We start from the raw sequence: 19,789 nt of genomic DNA on the forward strand, positions 1-19,789 counted from the left end.
GAGGAGGAGGCTCCCAGCAAGGCCCCCTGGAGTCCCAGTTGGCCTGGAAACTGGCAGGAGTTGCGTGAATCATGAGTGAGAGGCAGCCCGAGCAAGCAGCGTTTTGTTCAGGGGGCTGCACAACTTCCATCCCGACCCGCCTGCGTCCCGCACAGCTGGCAGGGGGCTCCCGGAGCAACCGCGCTTGCTGAGGAGGGGAAGAATTGCAGCAGTGTTCGAGGCAAGGAGATGCTGTAGCACAAAGATGAAAGCTTTTGGGCAGCCTGGAGGCAGAGAACCCACAGAGAGGAGGGGAGATGTGTGTGTGGGCTGGGGGAAGAATTAAATGTCCCGTGATTTCACAGGGTTGAGTGGTGATTGCTGTGCTGGCGGCCTCAGAGAGCGCCGTGGAGAAGGATGCTCGCTATGCAAGGCCAAAAGAGGGTGGAGGGAACGGAGGAAGGGTCTTCAAGGTGCAAATATTTGTATAAGTGCAAAACCAAGGAAAGAAATCAATTGGCTGGATTTGTGGTACGAGCCCCGGTTCTTCAGTTGGCTTGTATTTAGGCTTGCTCAATCCAGCACCATTCAAGGGAGAATGAGTTGGGGATGTCAGGGAGTACGGAGAGTTGACTGCATCCACCAGCCCTTCATCCAGCATCGCCTTGGGGGGTGAGCAGGGAGGAGTCGCCTAAGCTGGGGAGCGCTGGCAGTGTGGAGAGGGGCATCTTTAGGCTGGCCGGGAGATGTGCCAGGGGAGGGTTAGGCTGGGCGTTAGGAGAAGGTCCTTCCCCCCGAGGGTGGTGGAGCCCTGGCACAGGCTCCCCAGGGAGGCATCACGGCACCAGCCTGGCGATGTTCCAGAAGCACTTGGCCAAGGCCCTCAGAGACACGGTGTGAATTTGGGGTGTCCTGTGCAGGGACAGGAGCTGGGCTCGATGGTCCTTGTGGGTCCCTCCCAGCTCAGGACAGTATATGGTTCTACGATCTTGCAACAGAGAGAAGACAAAGCCCCCGTTCCCGGCGGCGAGTGCCCTCCGGAGGCTGTGCGGGGACGGGGTTTGCTTCTGCCTTCAGGCTGCCTGGGCGAGGCAGGCGGTTCCCAGGCCGCAGGCAGCGCAATCTAGGATGTACCTTAACACATCCCTGATAACAGTATCAGTGATGTTGAGCTAACAAGGTCAATGACCCCAGAGCAAATGACACTCTCATCTGTACTGCAGTAATGTTACCTCCTGGCAGTCTCTTTGCGTTTCCCTCTGCCTTTCGGTGCCCCAGACAAAGCCCGGTTACAAGAAGGCACTGGGTTCAACAAAAGGGAAGTATGGTAGAGCGTAGTAACAAGAAACAGAGCAGCGTTAAGGCTCTCATCCCTCACGTCCCCAGCCCAGCAGGGGTGTTTCAAGCATCCCTCCATTTGTCCGTTTGAGCCATGCAGACCGCAGCGTTCCTCCTGCCTGAGACCACCGGCTCAGGTAAGAACAGGATGGAATAACCGGCATCCGAAACCCTTCCCAGAGCCTCTTGCCAGCTGGCTGGTTCCTTGGGCCGCCCGCTGCCTGATCACGGCTCTGTTGTACGCCAGCTGCGGCATCTCGCTGGCAGGTACCACAGTCAAAACGTGACCCTCATCTCACCTGCCTTCTGCCGTTGAGACCGCAAAATAATCCACTTCCCAGCTGTACCGATCCAAGAGATGATGCACCAGCCTCTGGCTGCGAGCCCCAAGGTGATTTCCAACTCAAAATTTCCAAGTGAAATTTCCAACTAGATTTTCTCCACCCGAGCATTCGTCCTCGCCGCGTGCCGCTGCGCTCCACATTGCCTGAAGGGGTTTCAGCCTCAGATGTTGGGTGAAGGTGTTAGAGATCCTTACATTCCCCAGGGAAAATAAGGTTGCTCGGTTGCTGCTTAAAGCTGATGGTCGATTCCAGACTCTCACTGGTGCCTTTGGAAACTTCATCCTTGTGTATGTGTGAAGAGAGAGAGCACTTTCGGAGTGATAACGTTGGAGAGCACTGTATAGAATAGCACCTGTGTTTTGCAGAACGAGAAAGTAGGTGCTTTCTCTCGTGTTCTAGGAAGGAGGGACTGCTGGACTCTTAATTCTTCCTGCTCAGGTGAATCGAGGCATGTTGCACTTGGATGGCTGCAACGTTCTACCTTTAAAACCTGGAATTGTCTTTGCGGGTTTCTTTTGTTGGAACACAAGTTGAACCTGTTGATAGCTGTTACGTGGGAGCATCTGTTAGAGCCCTGCGAAGGGGGTTGAGGGCTGGAGTGCAGTTTAGGTGGCTGATGGCATCTCGGAGGAGCAGCGAGCTGCCTTGGAGCGCATCCTGCGTGCTTTACACAAGTGGGAAGGGTTTGTCTGCAGGGCCTTTCCTAAATGCTGCCCCTTGCCTTGCAGCCCTAGAAATTCAGCTTTATATATTCTTTAACAATCTGATGAGCTTTTCCCATGCTTGTGTGAAGATTTTTTTCTAAAGCGCATTGAACCAGTCAGGGAGGTTGTAAGACCTGCGAGCTCCCCAGCTCTGCCTGGCAGCACGGTCCAGTGAATTAAGCATCATAAAGTAAACCTAGAGAATCACAGAATCAGAATCCCAGGCTGGCGGGGGCTGGAAGGGACCCCTGGAGCTCACCCCGTCCCACCCCCTGCGTGAGCAGGCACCCCCGGAGCAGGGGCACAGGGCCGCGTCCAGGCGGGGGGTGAATGTCTCCAGGGAAGGGACCCCACAGCCTCCCTGGGCAGCCTGTGCCCCTGCTCCGGCACCCGCACAGGGAAGGGGTTTGTCCTCATGTTCAGGTGGAACTTCCCGTGTTCCAGCTTGTGCCCGTGGCCCCTTGGCCTGGCGTTGGGCACCACTGAAAAGAGCCCGGCCCCACCCCCTGACACCCGCCCTTCAGATATTTATAAGCATTGACAAGATCCCCCCTCAGCCTTCTCCAGGCTGAACAACCTCAGGTCTCTCAGCCTTTCCTCATGCAGGAGATGCTCCAGGCCCCTGATCCCCTTGGCAGCTCTCAGCGGGACTTGCTCCAGCAGTTGAATCCCAGACCTGAGTGTGGTTCTGATGCTCGCTTGCTGTGAGACCCTCCAGAAATCAGTCACAAAACGCTTCATTCCCAAATGCAGTCTCTGGTTTGGGCTCTCTGGCTTTAGATCCAGGCAGGCCTTACGCTCCATAAATGTCGGCGCTCTGTTCCATTTGGTGGAAGTCAGCCAGAACTGCTCCACAGGAGCTGCTGTGAATGCTCAAGGTGTTTTGGAAGAGGTCTGGACCTGAATTGGAGGCCACCTTTGGAAAGCAGAGCCCTGAGCTCGGCCAGCTCTCGCTGCACAAGCTCACCTACGTCCTTGCGGGGGACAGGAGCGTCACTGCTAGAAGTGCCTCCCTCCTCCTGAGGAAGAGATTCCTCTCCATGCCTCGGCCCAGCTGCATCATGGCCATAGCTGTCCATGAGCAGTGATGGCTTCTTGCTGCTCCTCCTTGGCAGGAAAGGGGACCTGCCTTTCTGGTGGCCTTGGTCAGCAGAGGAGAGGGCGTCCTCTTTGGCAGCCGGGTTCTGGGGGGTGGAAGCCCGTGGAGAGATGACCATGGGAGAGCACAGGGTTGCACAAGCTCAGCGTTGCGTGAGAGGCAGCTTGGCTGCCAGCTTGCTGGCTCCCGTCATTGACTGCATTCCCATGGAGTTACTCATTGAAGCCGTAGTCTTCACTTGAAGGTTTTTGATCTCTCTGGAATCACGCTGAATTTGTTGCCTGGCTCAAAGAAGCATTGTCGCACCAGATAAGACCAACAGCTCTTCCCGAGGGAAGTCAGGTGGGGTCAAGGAGAGAGGTTTCTCCATCCTCCTGTGCAGCAAAATAACTATGGGTCATACGAGTTCTGCAGGTCCCTGAGGCTGAGCTGAGGTGAGCCCTGACTAGGTAAACCCTGCAGAGCACAGATGAGGCTGTGTGGACCATCCCCAAGTCAAGTCTTTACACAGCAGGCTCTTCCTCACCCAAACACCCGGTGGCCCTGGTGCTAGTACACGTAACACATACAGAAGCCTTGGCTATAGTAGGTGGTTTTTTTTTCCCCCAGTGACCTACACGATCTCGCGCACTGCCCCGGGCCAGGTTGCACTCGCATAACCCTGCGGGCAAGTCCAAAGACCCTTCCTGCAGGGTGCCGGCGTGCCAGAGGGGCCGTCGCCCCTGGGCGACTCCAGAGGCGCCCGCCAGCTCCTGGAAGGGGGCGGTGGGAGCCGAGCAAGGGAACTGCGGGGACAGGCTCCTCTATTGCAACTCCTGTTCAGCGGCGCTTTTAACCCTCCCAGCATCCGTGAAGAGCAAAGTTCTGTCTGCTGTAGGCAGTAATTACGAGTATTTCCTACAACGGTGCCTGCTTTTGATGGCCCCTCTCCGCAGCCTTCGAGGGTGACAGTAGATTAGTCGTGTTCCCTGCTTTTTAAACCCAGCGCCTACAGCAGCTTGTGAAAAATTCTGGGGGCCGTGTGTGTCTTATCTTCACTTTTAACCGTTTTTAACAAAATGTGACTAAGTTCAGAGCGCTTATTTTGTGTATAAGGTTCTTATTTGCTTCTGCTTGCCTGTAGGCGTGTTTTAAGGGAGGGGGAAAAACCCCCAGCCGAACATTTTCATGGATTTCATACCATTGTGGTGGATCCCTGCTGAGAAGTCCCGCTCTGGCTTGCTTGCGAGTCCTTGCAGTTGTTCTACTTCTCACCTGGAATGCATGGAGGCTCTGTCAGAGGATAAAAATCAGTCGGAGGGTTTGTCCTGCCTAAGATAATGGGTGTTTTCGGGGTGTAGCCACTACCATGTCCTGGCTGACACATTAGAAACCCCCCTCTGGAGAGTTAAGGCCGCCGTTTAAATCCAGCTCACGTGGGCTATGTGAGTGTTTCGGTCCGTCCCGTCTAACGGAGTACGGGGTGGATATAAATTGCCTCTCTGGAGTTCGGGGAGCCACAGCTGCACAGTGTGATTTATTTATTTTTTTAATAAGCCTGCGTCCCGAAGGGTAGCAGCAAATCCAGGGGCTGAGGAAGGAAGGCTGACGGTGTCCAGCCGCCTTTGACGGGGACGCAGCCCCGTCGCCCCTTGATTTTTTTTTTACCGTTGTGAAATTCAGCAACATCTCTAGTAACTTGAATGGTCTTTAGATCAGAACCAAAACCGACACAGCCTTAATACACGAAACAAATGGCTACGAACCCACTCTGAGTATATAACGCTTAAACCATGAGTATGAGATACCAAATACCCCAGCGCCTCCGGCAGCCGAGCGGCAGCTTGTTGGCGTCAGGGGCAAATGGTGCCTCTCTCCCGCCAAGCGCCCTGCTCAGCTGAACCCCACGTTAGCCGGGTGGATGGTGCTGCCGGCCGCTGTGGCCCCCCGCAGACGGGCTGAGGCGTCTGTCCGTGCTCAGGGCTGAGGAGGAAGATAAAAAGAGACTAAAACAGCCTTCTGGCTGTACCTGAGACGCCCGGCTGGGGGCTGGGGTGTGGGGAGGGATGGGGTGGGGGAACCGCTGAGTTATTATTTTTGTTGTTTTAAACTGGACTTTGAAATTTAGCGCTGGAGGAAGCAACGGCCACACCTTCCGTGAGTAATATCCTTCCACCCCCTTCTTGGCTCGGGCTCCCAACCCGCCGCATGGGATAGGGAGAGCAGTGTTTACAGAGAGCGTGACCCGGGGGAGACGGGGAAGGGAGCGTGCGTGCGTATCTGAGGGGGAGAGCCGTGGGGAGGGCACGGGCTGGCGGGGAGGGAGAGCGGCAGAGGGGAGGCAGCAGGAAGGAAAGCGAACGGCACGCTCCGACGAGGACTGCGTTTCTGTCCCCTGGCGCTGTTTTCTGTGCAGCGGCAGCAGATCACAGCGATACCTTTTAACTTGCCCGGGTTCAGATCTCTTGGGGATTACACATGTAGAGCCCTGGAGTGCTGGATTCCCAGCTCATTGCAGTAAGGGACCTGCTGCCCTTTCCCCTTTTGGGAAGGAATGAGGCTGGGGACGTAGCTCCGAGCCCCAGGAGTGCCTGCCCAACCTGTCTTTTCCCTTTAATTAGGTCCAGGAAGGGAGGCAGCAGCACTCCGGGGCACAGATTGCTGAGCAGTACTGGGAGGTTTGCATGTGCAAGAAGAAAATGAAGGTGAGAAGGACACAGATTGGCAATGCCTTGCTTCAGACACCAGGGAAGGAGCAAAGATGGGTGAAGCCGCCCTAGGGAGGGAGTTAGGTCCAAATTAGGGACCTTAACGGGGATCAGGAGACACAGCTTGTGTTTTGCAGGCTGCCTTGGACTGGGACCAGCGCAGGCGAGCCAACCTCTGCCTTCCCAGTGCAAAGTGGGAGTGAGATGTCTTAACCACGGCCGGATCTCGCTCTGACGCTGATGTAGCGCGTGGTACTGTGCTAACGGCACCGCGCGGGTGAAACCGCGTTGAGCCTGGCTGCTGGGGTGCCGTGGCCGTGCGCTGCGTACAGACACCCGGCTAGCTTAATGCTGTTGCCCAAAGGCACCGAGTTCTTTCAGAAATTATTTCTGGGCCACTGGCCTGCCTCTTCTTACCACAACTTCATAGCACGGACGTTAGAAACGAGTGTTTTGTTCATCCCGCTCCCCCACGGTTTGTACCTGAAGTATTTACCGGGGTGGTTTGCTGGGGGCGGCCGCTCCGCTACGGTTTGCGTCGTTAGTGGGTTTGCATCGTTAGTGGGTTGCTCTAAAGGGCTTTTCACGTCTCATTAGGGCAGCGTGTGGCACTCTGGGGCTGGGAGGGCTGGTCCGCGCCGTGTTACGGGGAGGATGTGCTGCGGCACCGGGCACGTTGCTGCTAAGGACAGGAGAGAGGTGTCGATAGTTTTATTTTCAATGAGTTGCTGCCCAGGAGTTTGCACCTTGGGGGTGGGGAAAAACCGATGCAGTTGGTCCAGAGGGTTACAAATCCAGAGCAGATCGGCCTCGGGGTCATTTGCCTTGCAAATGTTTGATCATCTTTGGACCCAGCTTTAGGGTCTAATGCCATAGCAGGCAGGAACTTGTTCTTCTGCCAGCTTGGCCTGTTTACAGGTTCTCTTGCTGGCTTTGATAGTCACCGGTGAAGTGACCCAGAAGAGTCTTGGCCTTCCCTTGTTTTATTGTGCGTGAGCAGCTGAAGCTCCAGCTCCCTCGTGCCACTCCTGTAATTTATTAGCCGTCTCTGAGAGACGTGTTAGGCGATGCGCCGTAGGCCGGCTGGCACGAGAGCAGGACTTTACGGGTGGGCGACGTTGCGATGAAGCACCGGGGAGCACCGGGGAGGTTCTGCGAGCGAGACCTGGCCGGGAGCGAGCGGAGACTCGAAGGGAGAGGCTTTCCCGCGCGCCGGCAGCGCCGAGCGGGATGCTCGGCTCCTGCGTGTGCCTGTGAACATCTCCTGCCGCGTTCTCAGGTGAAGCGTGGCTGCAGAGGGCCGTGCGCTCGCCGGGAGGTCTGCTCCTCACAGCTTCATGCAGGAGGCTCTCGCGGAGCAGAGATAACGCGCTGCCGGGAGGATGAGGGACCGCGGGTCGGGGCTTGAATCCTTAGCAGGAGAGTTTAATTCTGGGGTCTAATCTAGTGCTGCCTAACATCTAACCTGGCACCGACGGGATTTAGGCCTGGGCTAGCGCTCAGGCTCCATGGCAAAAATAAATTTCTGCATCCTTCCCACGCAGCTTGTGCCTGAAGCTGGGGGAGGTGAGTGTGCGCACAGGAACAAGGGGCGTGGGGTAACAGAGAATAACAATTGTCTTAATGGAAAGAGAGAGGGAGAGGGAGAAGAAAAAAGGGCTGTTGAGCTCTTTCTCTCCATCCCCGAAATAATAGACCTATTACTATCCCCAAACCTCGGCCCCCCTCCCCTCCCCGCTCCCCTCCCCAGAGAAGAATTGGTCACTGCACAGCTGTGGGAGCGAGAAAAATATATTTATATATATAAGAGAATCTGCCCTTCTGAATTGGTTTGTGGGGACGGACAAAACCTCATTGTGCGCTTTATCTGCCCCGAAGAGAATGGTCCCACAGTCTCTGGCTGGCAGGGGCTCTGCGTTTGGTTAACTGTGGTCAGATAACTGTAACTTCATTTACTGTACTGGTTTTGGGGTTTTTTTCCCTTTCTTTTCTTTTCTTTTTGAGGCATTATTATTGATTGTGGGCACATCTGGGGAAGAAAACACAACTGTCCCTTCCCCCAGCCCCCGAGCTGGATGAGGAGGGGGGGCTTTTTTTTTGGGGGGGGGGGGGTGGATGGTGTGTGCGATTTGTGGCTGTTTGGAGAGCAGGGGTTGCGCTGGGGCTTCGTGCTGTTGGAAAAAGCCATCGGGGAACCGGGGGTGGGGGGGAACCGGGGGGAGCCCCGGGGTACCGGGGTGGGCTCTCCCTGCCGGCGGGGGCGGGAGGAGGAGGAGGAGGAGGGAGGAGGGAGGAGGAGGAGGAGGAGCGGGGCCGGGGCACCGGAGGGCGGGGAGGGAGGGAGGGAGGAGCGCGTCGCGACAGCCCAAGTTTGGGGGTAGCGCTGGGCTGGGAGCGGCGGAGGCCGATGGGCTGCGGGCGGACGCGCTCGGTGCCGGTACCGGTACCGGCTCCGGGCCCCCGGCGGGGCGGCGGTGCGGGGCGCTGAGGGCGGCGGTGCGGGGCTCAGCTGCGGAGCGGAGCGCGGAGCGGCCGCCCCCCACCCCCCCGGCACGGCCCGGCCCGGGGGGATGCCCCCCTGCAGGCACCGAGACTAGCCCGGCCGCCCGGTGCATGGCCCAGCTATGGAGGTGGTGGACGAGACGGAGGCTTTGCAGCGGTTTTTTGAAGGTAAGGGGTGCCCCGCTAACTCCCAGCCCTCTCCCGCCGCCGCCCGGACCAGCTCAGGGTGGCCCGAGACCCCCGCCCAAAGCAGGACCCAGCGACCGCCTTGCCCAGCGCTGGGGTCCCAGCGGATTCCCGCACCCGGGCACGATCCCGCCGCTCGTCCTCCACATCCACGTCGAGGGTCCCGAGCTGGAGGTCGTGGCACGGCGAGGGCCGGGGAGCGCCTCGCGTCGTACGTTAGACGCCTGCCGCCGCCCCGGCGAGGACCTTGGCATGGCCCTGGGAGCGGGCGCAGGCTCCCGGCCGTAGCGTACGGATCGCGGACGTCGCCGCGGGGCCGAACGCCTGGCCGACCCTCTCCGCTCGCCTCAAGACCCGCAGCCTCTCCGCCGGTCCCCTGAGCCACGGCCGCCGGGCGCAGCGTGTTGGAAGCGGGCTGTCCGCTTCGCTGGGGGTATCGCTCCTCTCTGGTCTAGAAGATGGGTGGTCCTGCAGCAGCGGCGTCCAGCAGCGCGCCCCACGCCGCCTCGTAATCAGCACCCGCGGGCCAGCGCTGCCCAGCCGGAGCCCGGACCCCTTTGGGCACCGCGCGTCTGCGGGTCAGAGTCTCCTTAAACCGAAGGCAGTTTTTACTGAAAGCCACAGTGGAAGAGTGGTTGTAAAGAGAAGTCGGCCTCTGTCAAGCAGGGGTGAAACACGGTTGCTCGTGGCGGCTGAGGCTTTGCTAGGGCTGAACTGGTGCGGCTGGGGAGGCGTTGGGACCCTGATGCCCTTCGTTGTTGTTCCCCCCCCCCCCGGCTCAGTGTTTCCTCTGGCTTTGTTGACTTCTAGTCTTCCTTGACCGTATACCTATTTCTCTCTCGCTTGTTGTCTTTCTTTCTCTCTTTCTGGTGTGGCGCCCCGCGCCCCTTGTTCTCCGGTGGGCCCTTTGCCAGGCAGAGGTTTCGGCTGCGCCTTGGCGCGAGCCCCCGGCACGCAGCTGCGCCCTCGCGGCGGGAACAACGCGCCCATCCTAGCGAGGCTCCGCTGGGTCGACGCGTCCTGTTGCCGGTGGCAGAGCTGGGGTCTGCTGGGGCGGACCCCGGCCCACGGAGGACTGGCTTGGCGCATAAATCAGCGCCGGAGCTCGGATCCCTTTCGGAGTCCTCGTGCTGTGCTTGGCCTGCGGTGGGATCGGGCGGCGTGCTGCCTGCTCCGCCGAGCTGCTCGCTCCGCGGTGGTTGGGGTGGGAGGACTGTGTCCCGCCTGTTTCTTTGGCCGGTGGAAGGACTTAAGCTGGGGAGGAAAACAAAGATGCGCCACAAACAAGATGCTCTCGGGAGTGAGCAGGGGCTCAAGCTGCTTACTTCTCTCTTTCCTCTCTTCTGGCATCCGTGTGATGCCTCAGTAACGCATCTCTCCTTCTTCAAAGGAAGAAGCATCCCCTGTTCGTTCCAGCCGTGATTCTGGATTCCCGGGAGCGACAGGATTAGCGAGGATGGGAAGCCTCGCCACGTGGGCTCTTATCGTGTGCTCCCAGCCTGTGTTCTCTCCAGCCTTCGGGGGGCTTGTTTTGTTTTTAGGGTTTCACTTGGACCAATCTCCTGAATCCTGCCCACCCGCCTCCTGTCCTCTGGGCACCCAGCACCCCCCCAGCGCCCTGCACGGCCCGTGCTTGGCACCCCGACGTTATTTACAGGCTTCAGCTGTCCGTCTCTTCACTTGTAGGAGCGGAATTTCTCCCTCTCCCCCAGAGCACCTTTCTATAGGGTGGAAGGTTTCTTTCTGTCTGTCTTGTTCTTTCTATCTGGGTGCCGTGGGTGATGCTGCCTGAGCAGGGGGTTGGACAAGACGACCTCAGGAGGTCCCTGCCAACCTCAACCATTCTGGGGTTCTTCCTTTTTCCCTGTCTTTCTCCTTCCTTTATTATCCTTTTATCTTTTTGTCTCTTTCTCCTTTCTTTCCATCTTTCGAATTAAAACCATCTTGTCTCTGTAAAAACCGAGAGCGAGGGAAGCTGGGGCTGAAGGATGTTTCTCAGCCTTCGCTATTTGCTTATTTCTATAACTTCCTTTTTAGAACTTCTCTGAGCTTTATTTCTCTGTGGAGCCCAACGCGGCTCTTCATGTCATTCGGGCAGCGGCGTTATTAAAAAGCATTTGTTACAACGCGGGGTTTGAGGGTGAGGGGGGAAGAGGAGGAGGTTTTACCACGAAGGATCGCAGCTCAGTTCAGTCTGTGCAGCGAGAAACAAGGTTCTTTCCTTTTGTGCGCGCCTTAATCGTGGTGCCCCGAAGGAGCACGCGGCCAAACTGATCCTCTGTTGTTTGGAAGTGAAGGTCAGCGCCTTAAACTGCAGCACGGAGTCGGGTTTGCCCCGGAATGTCGCTCTCCTGAAGAATTAATGGTTTCTGGATGTGTAATATAGCGGGGAACGATGAATCTGTGAGAGTTTATTCATTTACAGGAATAAACTCATTAGTAGAACCGATTCCTCGCTACCCCATCACTTCTCTGAAAGGTGTCTGCTGAGATCAGGGAGGGAGCCGTGTCCGAACCATACTTTTCTCTTACAGTGAAACATTTTTTCTTCTCACAGACCGTCTTCTCGCCAAGTGGAGATTTCACGCTAAAGGGATTTCTCCCTGTACACTGAAACCCCTGAAATAATTTGGGAGTTCCCTTTCCTTTGCCTGACTCTGATTTGCACAGGATCTGAGCCTGCTCTAAGCAATCCCACCATATTTAAGAGTAATCCTTTAGTGCTTGCGTAGCACTTCGTATTTCAAAGTGTCAGACAAGGATTAACCGGGCTCTCCGTGCAGACTTTTGGGGAGCGGGGGCAGTGCTGGCCGAGGTGCGGAAGGGAGCCGCTCTCTGTGCTGATTCCCAGTCCCGGCTGGCTCCGGCAGCAGCGCGCCGGGTCCCATCGCAGAGCAAGGCTTGCTTTGGGGAGCGAGCGCTCCCAAGGTCTCGGGTCCAACTGCCCGCCTCCGCTTTTCTCAGCGGCAAGAGGTGGGCTTTTATTTTCCTAAAGAGGGCTCTCAGGCTTTGCTTGGGCAGGGTGTCCTGATTTCCCTGGAACGTAGCTGTCCGCTCTTCGAGAGCGAGGTCTGAGGCACGCGAGGTCGGAGAAGCAGAATAACGATGCCGAGAGTGTAGGGCTTTGCTCTGCTCTTCGGGAAGGGGCTGGGGAGGAGCCCCTGAGAGGAGAGATGGATTGGGGGATAACTTCACGCCCCTCCTGGGATGAAGATGCGGCGAGTGCGAGTCTGGCTGGCAGCGCGGCCTCTGAGCGTCCTCGAGGTGGGCCTGTCTGCGTTAGGAAGTCCGTGGCTGTCCGGGTTTGTGCTAGCACAGCTGGTAAACGTGTTTGGTGGCGCCCAGGACCATCCTGCTGAGGAGGGCTCGGGCAGAGAGCTGGGAAAGCTCGGAGGCAGGGAGCGTGGGATGCTGGGGGTTCTGGCAGCGGAGGTAAAGGAGCTCGGTTTGGTCTTTCCATAGTATTGGGAGTGTTTACCCAGAGCATTTGTATTTTGTATCAAAGGAAAAGTAGGGAGTTGAAAGCGTCTGACCCTTGGCTGGCATCCTGCTAGAAACCTTACCTTCCTCCCTGCCTACCACTCGCGTAAGGGAAACAGTTACGACAGAGCTCAGCTATTCGGGATCCCTCTCTCTCCCGGCTAATTTATGAGATAAGAGGTTGTTAAAGAATGTATATCAGGAAAGATGTGCAGAGCAGGGCTTGGGGGGCAGGGGAGCGGGCGGTTTGGCAGATGGCTGGGTGGGGATGGGGCAAGAAATGGAGAAAAAGAACAGCAAACGCTAAAAGTTTGGAGGATTTGGGCTCCAGGCGTAGCTGGGAAAGGCAGCAGTTGGTTAAACAGAAAGGGCCAGATTTCAGCGAAGGCACGCGAGTCCTGTGAAATGAAGCAGCCCTTTACGGTTTTCCACGGAGCACAAGCGGCTGGAGCGCTCGGAAGCGGGTGTCTGTCGCGCGGCCGTGTGTCCGTGCGCGCGGGGCCGCGGGAGCCTCCGAGCTGGGAGCGAGCAAGTGAGCACGGGGTGTTTTATCCGCAAGGCAGCAAGCGTGTTTGTATTAGCGAATGGTTTTGCCCGTCGGAGTGCGTGTGTCTGTGTGTTAGCGGTATTGGGTACTTTCTTGGTGATTTTTACTGTGTATTGCGGAGCACTTTCTGTGTTTGAGTAGGAAATGCTGCCTTGCAGCCCTGCAGGAAGAGGTCTGGGCCCCATTTTCCTCGGATGAAGAAATATGACGTGGCACTTGGGGACATGGTTTAGGAGCCCTGGGGGTGTTGGGTTGGCGGTTGGACTTGATGATCCCAGAGGTCTTTTCCGACCTTAATGATTCTGTGATTCCATGAAATGATGGGGCTGAGGCACAGCGCCGGACCCAGGGCTCCCGGGTTTGCGCCTTGTCCACCGCGCGGTGTCGTAAGGGTCGGGTCTCCGCGTGCCGCGGGTCTGCGGGAGGATTTGGTGGTGGGTGGGAACGAGCGGAGGAGGGCTCCAGTGGTAAAACTTCCACAGGCATAAAACATGAGCTTAAAGGAAGAGGAAGAATGGTTTCTCTTCAGAGCTGGCCACCACCTCGTGGTGGGGTGAAGCATCCCTGAGCTGGCAGGGCCCTGGGTGCTGGTAGTGCTGGTGACCCGACCTGTGAGTTACAGCTCGCTGGGGGTTCGCCAAACTACGGGGGCAGTTTCAGTTTCTGCCAGGCAGGAGGTTGGAGGACAGGGAAAGAGAGTCACAGAGAAACAAGGGATGGCTTTGGAGTCTTTCCTGGCTGCTTTAGGGGCGCAGAGGGGAGACCGGTGGCTTCTTGAGGCTGAAAACACGGGGAGCAGATAGGGCAGGAGGACACGAGAGCCAGGCCCTCTAGAGCGGAGGCCGCGGCGTGTGTCACGGTGCCGGCTGTCAGGCAGAAACCACACAGGCAAACCAGGACAACTGGCCCCACGTACGTTTTTAGGCACCTGGGCTTGACATAGCAGCACAACTACAGCGGATCAGAGCATCTTATTCCTTTCAATTACACGAAAGAACGGCTTTTTTTGGGAGCTGGGCTTCACGCTCGCTGTTCACCCTCTGCCCATCCAGTGGCTGTCTGGCCCTTAGCCTCTGCATCCCCCGAATGCACCTCTGGGCTGTGATGCTGTGCTGGCGAGAGGATTTCCTGCACCGCTTGCTGTTTGACGTGGCGAGAGTAAGGGCAGAGGGAAAGCGCTGGGAGAATCACAGGCTCCCGGGGAAAAGCACAACGCGATCTTTGCCGCACGTCCCTGCGGGGGCTTTGCGCCTCGACCCGAGCCTCGGGAGGAGCGGGGCTGGGGAAGCGGTGGCTTTGCGGTGTGACAGTCTCTCCGGGGCCTGGCTGGTGCAGTGGGGGAAGTAAGAGGCTTTGTGCGCAGTGCTTGGCTGGACGGGGTTAGCCCGTGACAGAATGGTCCTGGGGAACCTGGTACAGCACAAACACATGACCATCCCTCCTGGTAATCCCCTCGCAGACCCAAATCCCAGCGCGTAGCAGCAGCCTCCCAGCCTCCTCCCTGGCCCTCCCACTCTTCCCTGGGGGAATAGAAAAACCAGCAGGCAGCAGCCCTGGGACCTAGACAAGCTGAGCTAGGCAGCATAATGACAGAGGGGGAGAGCAGGGACGCAGCGGGAGCTTGACATCCGCTCTCACCATGCTCAGGGTGCGCTGGATCCGAGCAGGTAACAGCACAGATCCCCCAACCCTTCCACGGCTCAGCTTGCTTTCCCCTCTGCCTCTCCATCTCTCTTTCCAAGGCGATCGTTTTCTGGTCCTCCTCTCTCTGCCCTCTATTTCAGGCTTCCCCTGCCCACCCGACTTGGTGTCTGCCTCGGGTCAGTGTGTGCCCTCCACAAGAGCAGGGGACGTGGGGCTGCTGGTGAACCCAACTCCACCCCAGGGCCTAAGCAGAGGAGGGAAGAGCGAAAAACCTTCCCTCGAGCACCAGCAGTCGGCAGAGGCGCAGGGGACATTCCTGGGCAGAGGGGGAAGCTGCCACCTCCATCCCAGCAGGACCAGCAGCAGGAGGTTCCCAGAGTCTTCAGCCAAAGCACTTGTCCTCATCCGCTCCTCGGGGCAAGGCCGGTGGAGAACAGCCTGCTGCTTCCAGCGTGGTCTTGTGACCGTGCTGGTACTTCTCTGGGGTCTGCCTTCTCTCCCAAAACGCCTTTTTCCCGGGTGGGGAGAGGACAGGACGCATCCAGATGGAGCAAGGCCAGAGAGCTGTTCGTAGGAGGGTGGATCCCTCAAGACGTCTGATAAGGGGTGGGTTGTGGTTCAGAAAAAGCAACGTGAGCGCACGCCTCCATCAGGAACGGCGAGAGGTACTTTGCCTGTGTTCTGGTTCGTGTATCTTCCACAGGTTGGTGTCCTGGGAGCGATGCCTGGACACGGACCAGGAGGGGGTTTGGGAGGAGGCAGCAGGAGGAGGTGGCCATCGGGGCAGATTAGAAGGGAGTTGTGCCAGAGGTGTGACCAAGCTGATGGAAATGGGCGTCTTGGTGACTCAGAGGTCCGGCTGACCCGTGCTGCTCCATGTGCCTGGGCTGGGGTTGCGCAAGGGCTGCTGCCTGCAAGGAGATGGGAAAGAGATGCTGGTCAAGAAGGAGCCTTTCTGGGGTGCTGGGTAGGCAGGGTTTCCCTCCGCCCCCAGGCCCTTTCCTGCTAGAGCAAAGCGTTTGCTAGGGCTGGCCTTCTGGGGCCAGAGTCGCGCCAGCTGCCCTGTCACTGCCTGCAGTAAAGGTGGAATAAGGTGGCTCCTGGGCATGGCTGGCCTGGAGAGAGCTGGGCATCGCCTGGAGGAGTGCAGCCCCACTGAGTGGTGCGTAGAGAAGTTGCTCCTCCCGTGGGCTTTCTGCCTCCTGTCCAAATTCAGCGGTCTTTTTGCTTTCTGCTTTCGCCCTCTTTTCTGCCCCACTCGTTCTCTGCCCATGGTCACTCAGCGAGAAATAAAACCAGAAGAGGCCTTTCGAAGAAGGGAGAGAGATGGGGCCCTGCTGTGCTTGCCCTCTTCTGGTTAGGGACCTTGTGGATTCCTCCTGCTCGGCCAAGACCTGAGTGATGCGGAGCTGGGAGCCGTGCTAGGAGGGTGCCAGGCTGTGACCAGCGAACCCCTGGCCCGCTGCGGTGCTGCAGGTGGCTGCTCTTCCTCCGTGCTGCCCAGACGGGGTCCTAGACCATGGCTTGGCATCCCTCCAGTGTATCTCTGCCTCGGGATTTCCCTTCCTGGGGATGGTGTTGCTCTGGCAAGAGCTTTGCAGAGCTTGCTGGGTAACCCCCTTGCCTCTTCCCAGTGGTGTTGCTGATTGGACTTGGACTTTGCACCCTCTGATAAGAACCCCAGTAAGCTAAATGTGTCTGAGGAATGATTAACTAGCGTGTGCGTTGCCAGAGGACGGGGAGCAGCTGTGACTGGAGACACAAACAGGAACAGGCTTGTGGCTTTTGGGCCCGAGCTGGTGCGTGCAGGATGCCCCTCGCAGGCGGCAGCTCGCGGAGCAGCATCCTTCAGGAGAGGGAACCCGCGCCGTGGCCTCCTTGGCACTCTCCAGGCAGATACCAGGGCTAGGGGTGGACAGAGAGGGATGAGACTGGGTCACATCGGTAGGAGAGGTGCAGGGTCCAAGGGAGGGTACTGCTGCTGTGTAGGGAAAAGGGGCGCTCGTGGAAGCAGGGGGCGGATCGCATTGGGCTCCACGCTTGGCTGTCCGCTGCCTCCCACTCACGGGGTCGTGGATACACCCTCTTACTCCTATCGACCAGCGTGCTTTGGCACACCCTTGCTTATCCTCCGGACCTTCCTTCTCCCGTTGGCACCTGTACAGCAGGGCCAGAGGATGTCTTCTGTCTGAGGTGGTGGAGGTGGACGGTCTGGTCCGCCCTGTGCTCCCTGCCATCTTCCAGCACACCTTGGAGAGAGTTCACGGCATGTTTGAATGAAAGGCTTCCTTCCCAAGGGAAAGTGTAATGTGATACTCAGGGTCCACCACTTATCTCGCTGAACTTTGTCTGTTTGGATGCAGTGAACTCAAAATGGCGAAAGGGAGACGTGGGAGCGGGGCTGGGGAGGGCGGCCAGCCCCGGCTGCGAAGCGGAGATGCCAGATTTGGTGTAGAATGAGAGCGAACGCCTGCAGATTTTGCTGGTTTTTGGGGTGGTGGGGAGGAGGGCTGCTCGGAAAGGCCAAGGCTGGAGTTTTAAATAGCCCTGGTGTGCTCAGATCCGGGATTTGAGGGCAGAGGCTAGGGTGAACCAGGGGGAGCGGTCCTGGGAGCGCCACGTGGCTGCGATCGTAATCCCGTGGCATGTCCAGGGCTAGGGCCAGCGTGCAGGGCTGCGGGCAGAGGTAGGGGTCATTTCCTCTGGTGCACCACAGCATCGATGCTTCTCTTTCACATCCCAGTTGCTGTGAGAGACTGGCTTGGTCATGGGAAAGCTGGCATCAGTCTCTGCAATGGTTAAAGTTTCCTTAGCTTCTCTGGCTTATCCTCCATTTTTTTTCCCCCTCACTCTTCCCCATCCCTCATCCCTTTTGCTCTATCCAGTCTTCCTTTCTTCAGCCGCTCTCATCATTTGTTTGGAGCGCGTTGAAGGAGATGTACCGAATTGTGCCCTAAGTGACTGCAAACCCCATGAGTAGGAAGAGGAAAACCAGCGGGGCTGCGCTTGCAGACCAGTGTGTGGTGTGAACAGAGACTGAAGCAGCGTGGGGTGGGACCGGCAGAGAACGAGGAGCTGACAGGCCTGCGCAGCGCCAAGAGCCACGGTCTAGCTTTGGCGAGACCTCCGCTTTTTTTTTTAAAAAAAACCACAGTAATTAAAGCAATTTTTGCTGGGACTGATTTTTTTTTCCCCCCTCCCTGTAGTCTTTTGTTGTCACCCCAACATCACAGCGGTGTATTGCCTTGGGAGGCTCAGAGTGCCGAATCGATCTGGCTTTCTTACCCAAGGCGAAGCTAGTCATTGGTGGGGAGGAGACAACGCAGAGGGCGCGGTGGTGGTCATGGGCCAGGCTTTGTGGAAGACACAGGTAGTTTCCAAAAGAGCTGGAGGCCTAATTCCTGCAAGCTCTGTCTGCTTTGACGGTGAGGACCCTGCAGAGCCGCTCTCGCTTGCAGCCTTGGGAAGTGGTTGTAGTATCAAGAGTACGTTCGGCTTGATTTGGAATATGAAGATTCACGTAGTTTATGTCTGACGATACTTATTAATGAACAGCTCTCGTTTATGACTTTTAATCCCGTGTGCTGATTGCAGCTGATGGCTAGAAATCTAGATAAACAGGAAACCAAGCAACTTATCAGCCTGCTTGATCTTGGCTTATCTCTTCTGTTATGACAAGCAGTGGTTATGGACATTGATTCAATAAAGCACTAAAAAGTGCGCTTTGACTTTATTGGAAATGAAACACCTGCTTAAGGAAAGCCAAAGCTTAAAAACGGTGCATTATAAGGGCCATCAAGCCATTTCACAGTTGGCTGCTTGCTGATAATATAATCAATGCTCCGCTCAGTATAACAACAGAAATGGTCTTTTCCCTCATGAGGCCCGACCCAAACCAGAATCGGGGGTCAATGAGAGGTTCTGGGTAGGGAGGAGTAGGAGGGCTCCTGTCCGTCTCCTCTCCCTCCTGTCTATTTTAATTCAGTCTTTGGAAAGGGCTGTTGGAATGGAGACGCGGGTGGTGGTGCGTTTTCACATGCAGCGCGGTGGATCGTGTAGTGAAGAGGGAGAGGTGATAAATGGCGTTTCAAAACACGTCGCACTGGTGTTGAGGGGCTGAAGGGACACAAGGAACAGCAATGTGGGGATCTGCAGACTGGGGATGGGCTTCACAGCCCAGAATGAGCAGTTTGGGTGCTGGAGGTTGTGTTGGTGTGCAGGAGCTTGGGAAGAGGAATTGGCCAAAAGTCAACCCAGTCCCACAGGATGACCTTGTGGAACATCAGGGTAGGGACCTTTCCTACTCCTCTGCTTTTAGACACAGGAACTGTGGCTCTGTTACACCCAGGAGGCACCTGTGGATGCAAAAGATCATGGATGGTCACCAACAGAGATTTTTACAGAATTTTTACCATGAATTTTCAGCACGGCTTTCTTAATTTGTGGCACAAATTTGTGGGTGATCGTGACATTGGGCCAAGTTTGGCTTTGAAAGAGATGAGAATGGTGCCGGTGACAGCGAGCCGTGATGCGTGGCAAAGTTGGTACAAACATTTGCCACCGCTGGCGCAGAGCAATGCCTTGTCGGGAGGCCACAATGCGAAGGCTGGAGTGCTTTCAGCTGGCTCTGAAGGAGAGAAGCAGTGGGGTTTACTGGGCTTTTCTGTTTAAACCCTCTTCTCTGCTGTTTTGGAAACCGAACCGCACTGAGAGTGAGCTTTGGGGACTAGATAGGAGGAATGGGGTGGAGAAAGTCGGTCCGATGGGTCCTTGTTTCACGTTCTAAGGCGCGGGTTGATCAGCCAGCGAACGGTCAGTGGTAGCAAGTGAAAAGGGGACGTGAGTTTTAGGAGAGCAGGTCGCTCCCTGGGGGTAGTCGCTGCCTGAAGGAGACCCGTGGAGGCCTCTGGTTTTTGCAGAACTAAACCCTGCGTTTTGTAGGAGTTGGTTTTGCTTTGATCGGCCTGTTGTTTAAATGCGTCGGGGTGGTGTGCGTTGGTTTAAGGCTTTTGCCAGGGCAGGAGAGCCACGTTAAATCTTTTTTTTTTTTTTTTACTGTTTTACAAACTCAACAGCACTCGATAAATCCAGAGTCAACGAGCGGTTGGGAAGTCAGCTGCTGTTAAGGTCTTTGTCCTCGTTGCCGGTTGCGTTGCAGCAGGGGGGAGCTCCGAACCTCTTCAGGCTGGCCTCGCCCTGAAGTCCTAATGGTCCGGGTGAAGTGTGGAAGAGTGGAGGGATGAGCTTCACCGCTTACAGAGGCAGCTAAGAACCACCTG

General features: G+C 57.0%; 1 protein-coding gene across 5 annotated transcripts in view; it reads left to right on the forward strand.

Moving 5' to 3' along the window:
• Positions 1-1,396: 1,396 nt before the first annotated feature.
• MYRF (myelin regulatory factor) overlaps positions 1,397-19,789 on the forward strand; it is a 75,330-nt gene continuing 56,937 nt past the window's right edge. For 2 of the 5 annotated variants that reach the window (XM_064452998.1, XM_064452995.1), the window contains exon 1: positions 8,505-8,821. In XM_064452998.1, the coding sequence (XP_064309068.1) occupies positions 8,776-8,821 (46 nt within the window). In that variant the 5' untranslated portion in view covers positions 8,505-8,775. Of the gene's footprint in view, positions 1,455-8,504; positions 8,822-19,789 lie in introns of those variants that run through there. The other 3 variants (XM_064452993.1, XM_064452996.1, XM_064452994.1) reach the window with 2 other exon arrangements.

Source organism: Phalacrocorax carbo, chromosome 5 (genome assembly GCF_963921805.1).
Source record: "Phalacrocorax carbo chromosome 5, bPhaCar2.1, whole genome shotgun sequence".
Lineage (NCBI taxonomy): Eukaryota > Metazoa > Chordata > Aves > Suliformes > Phalacrocoracidae > Phalacrocorax > Phalacrocorax carbo.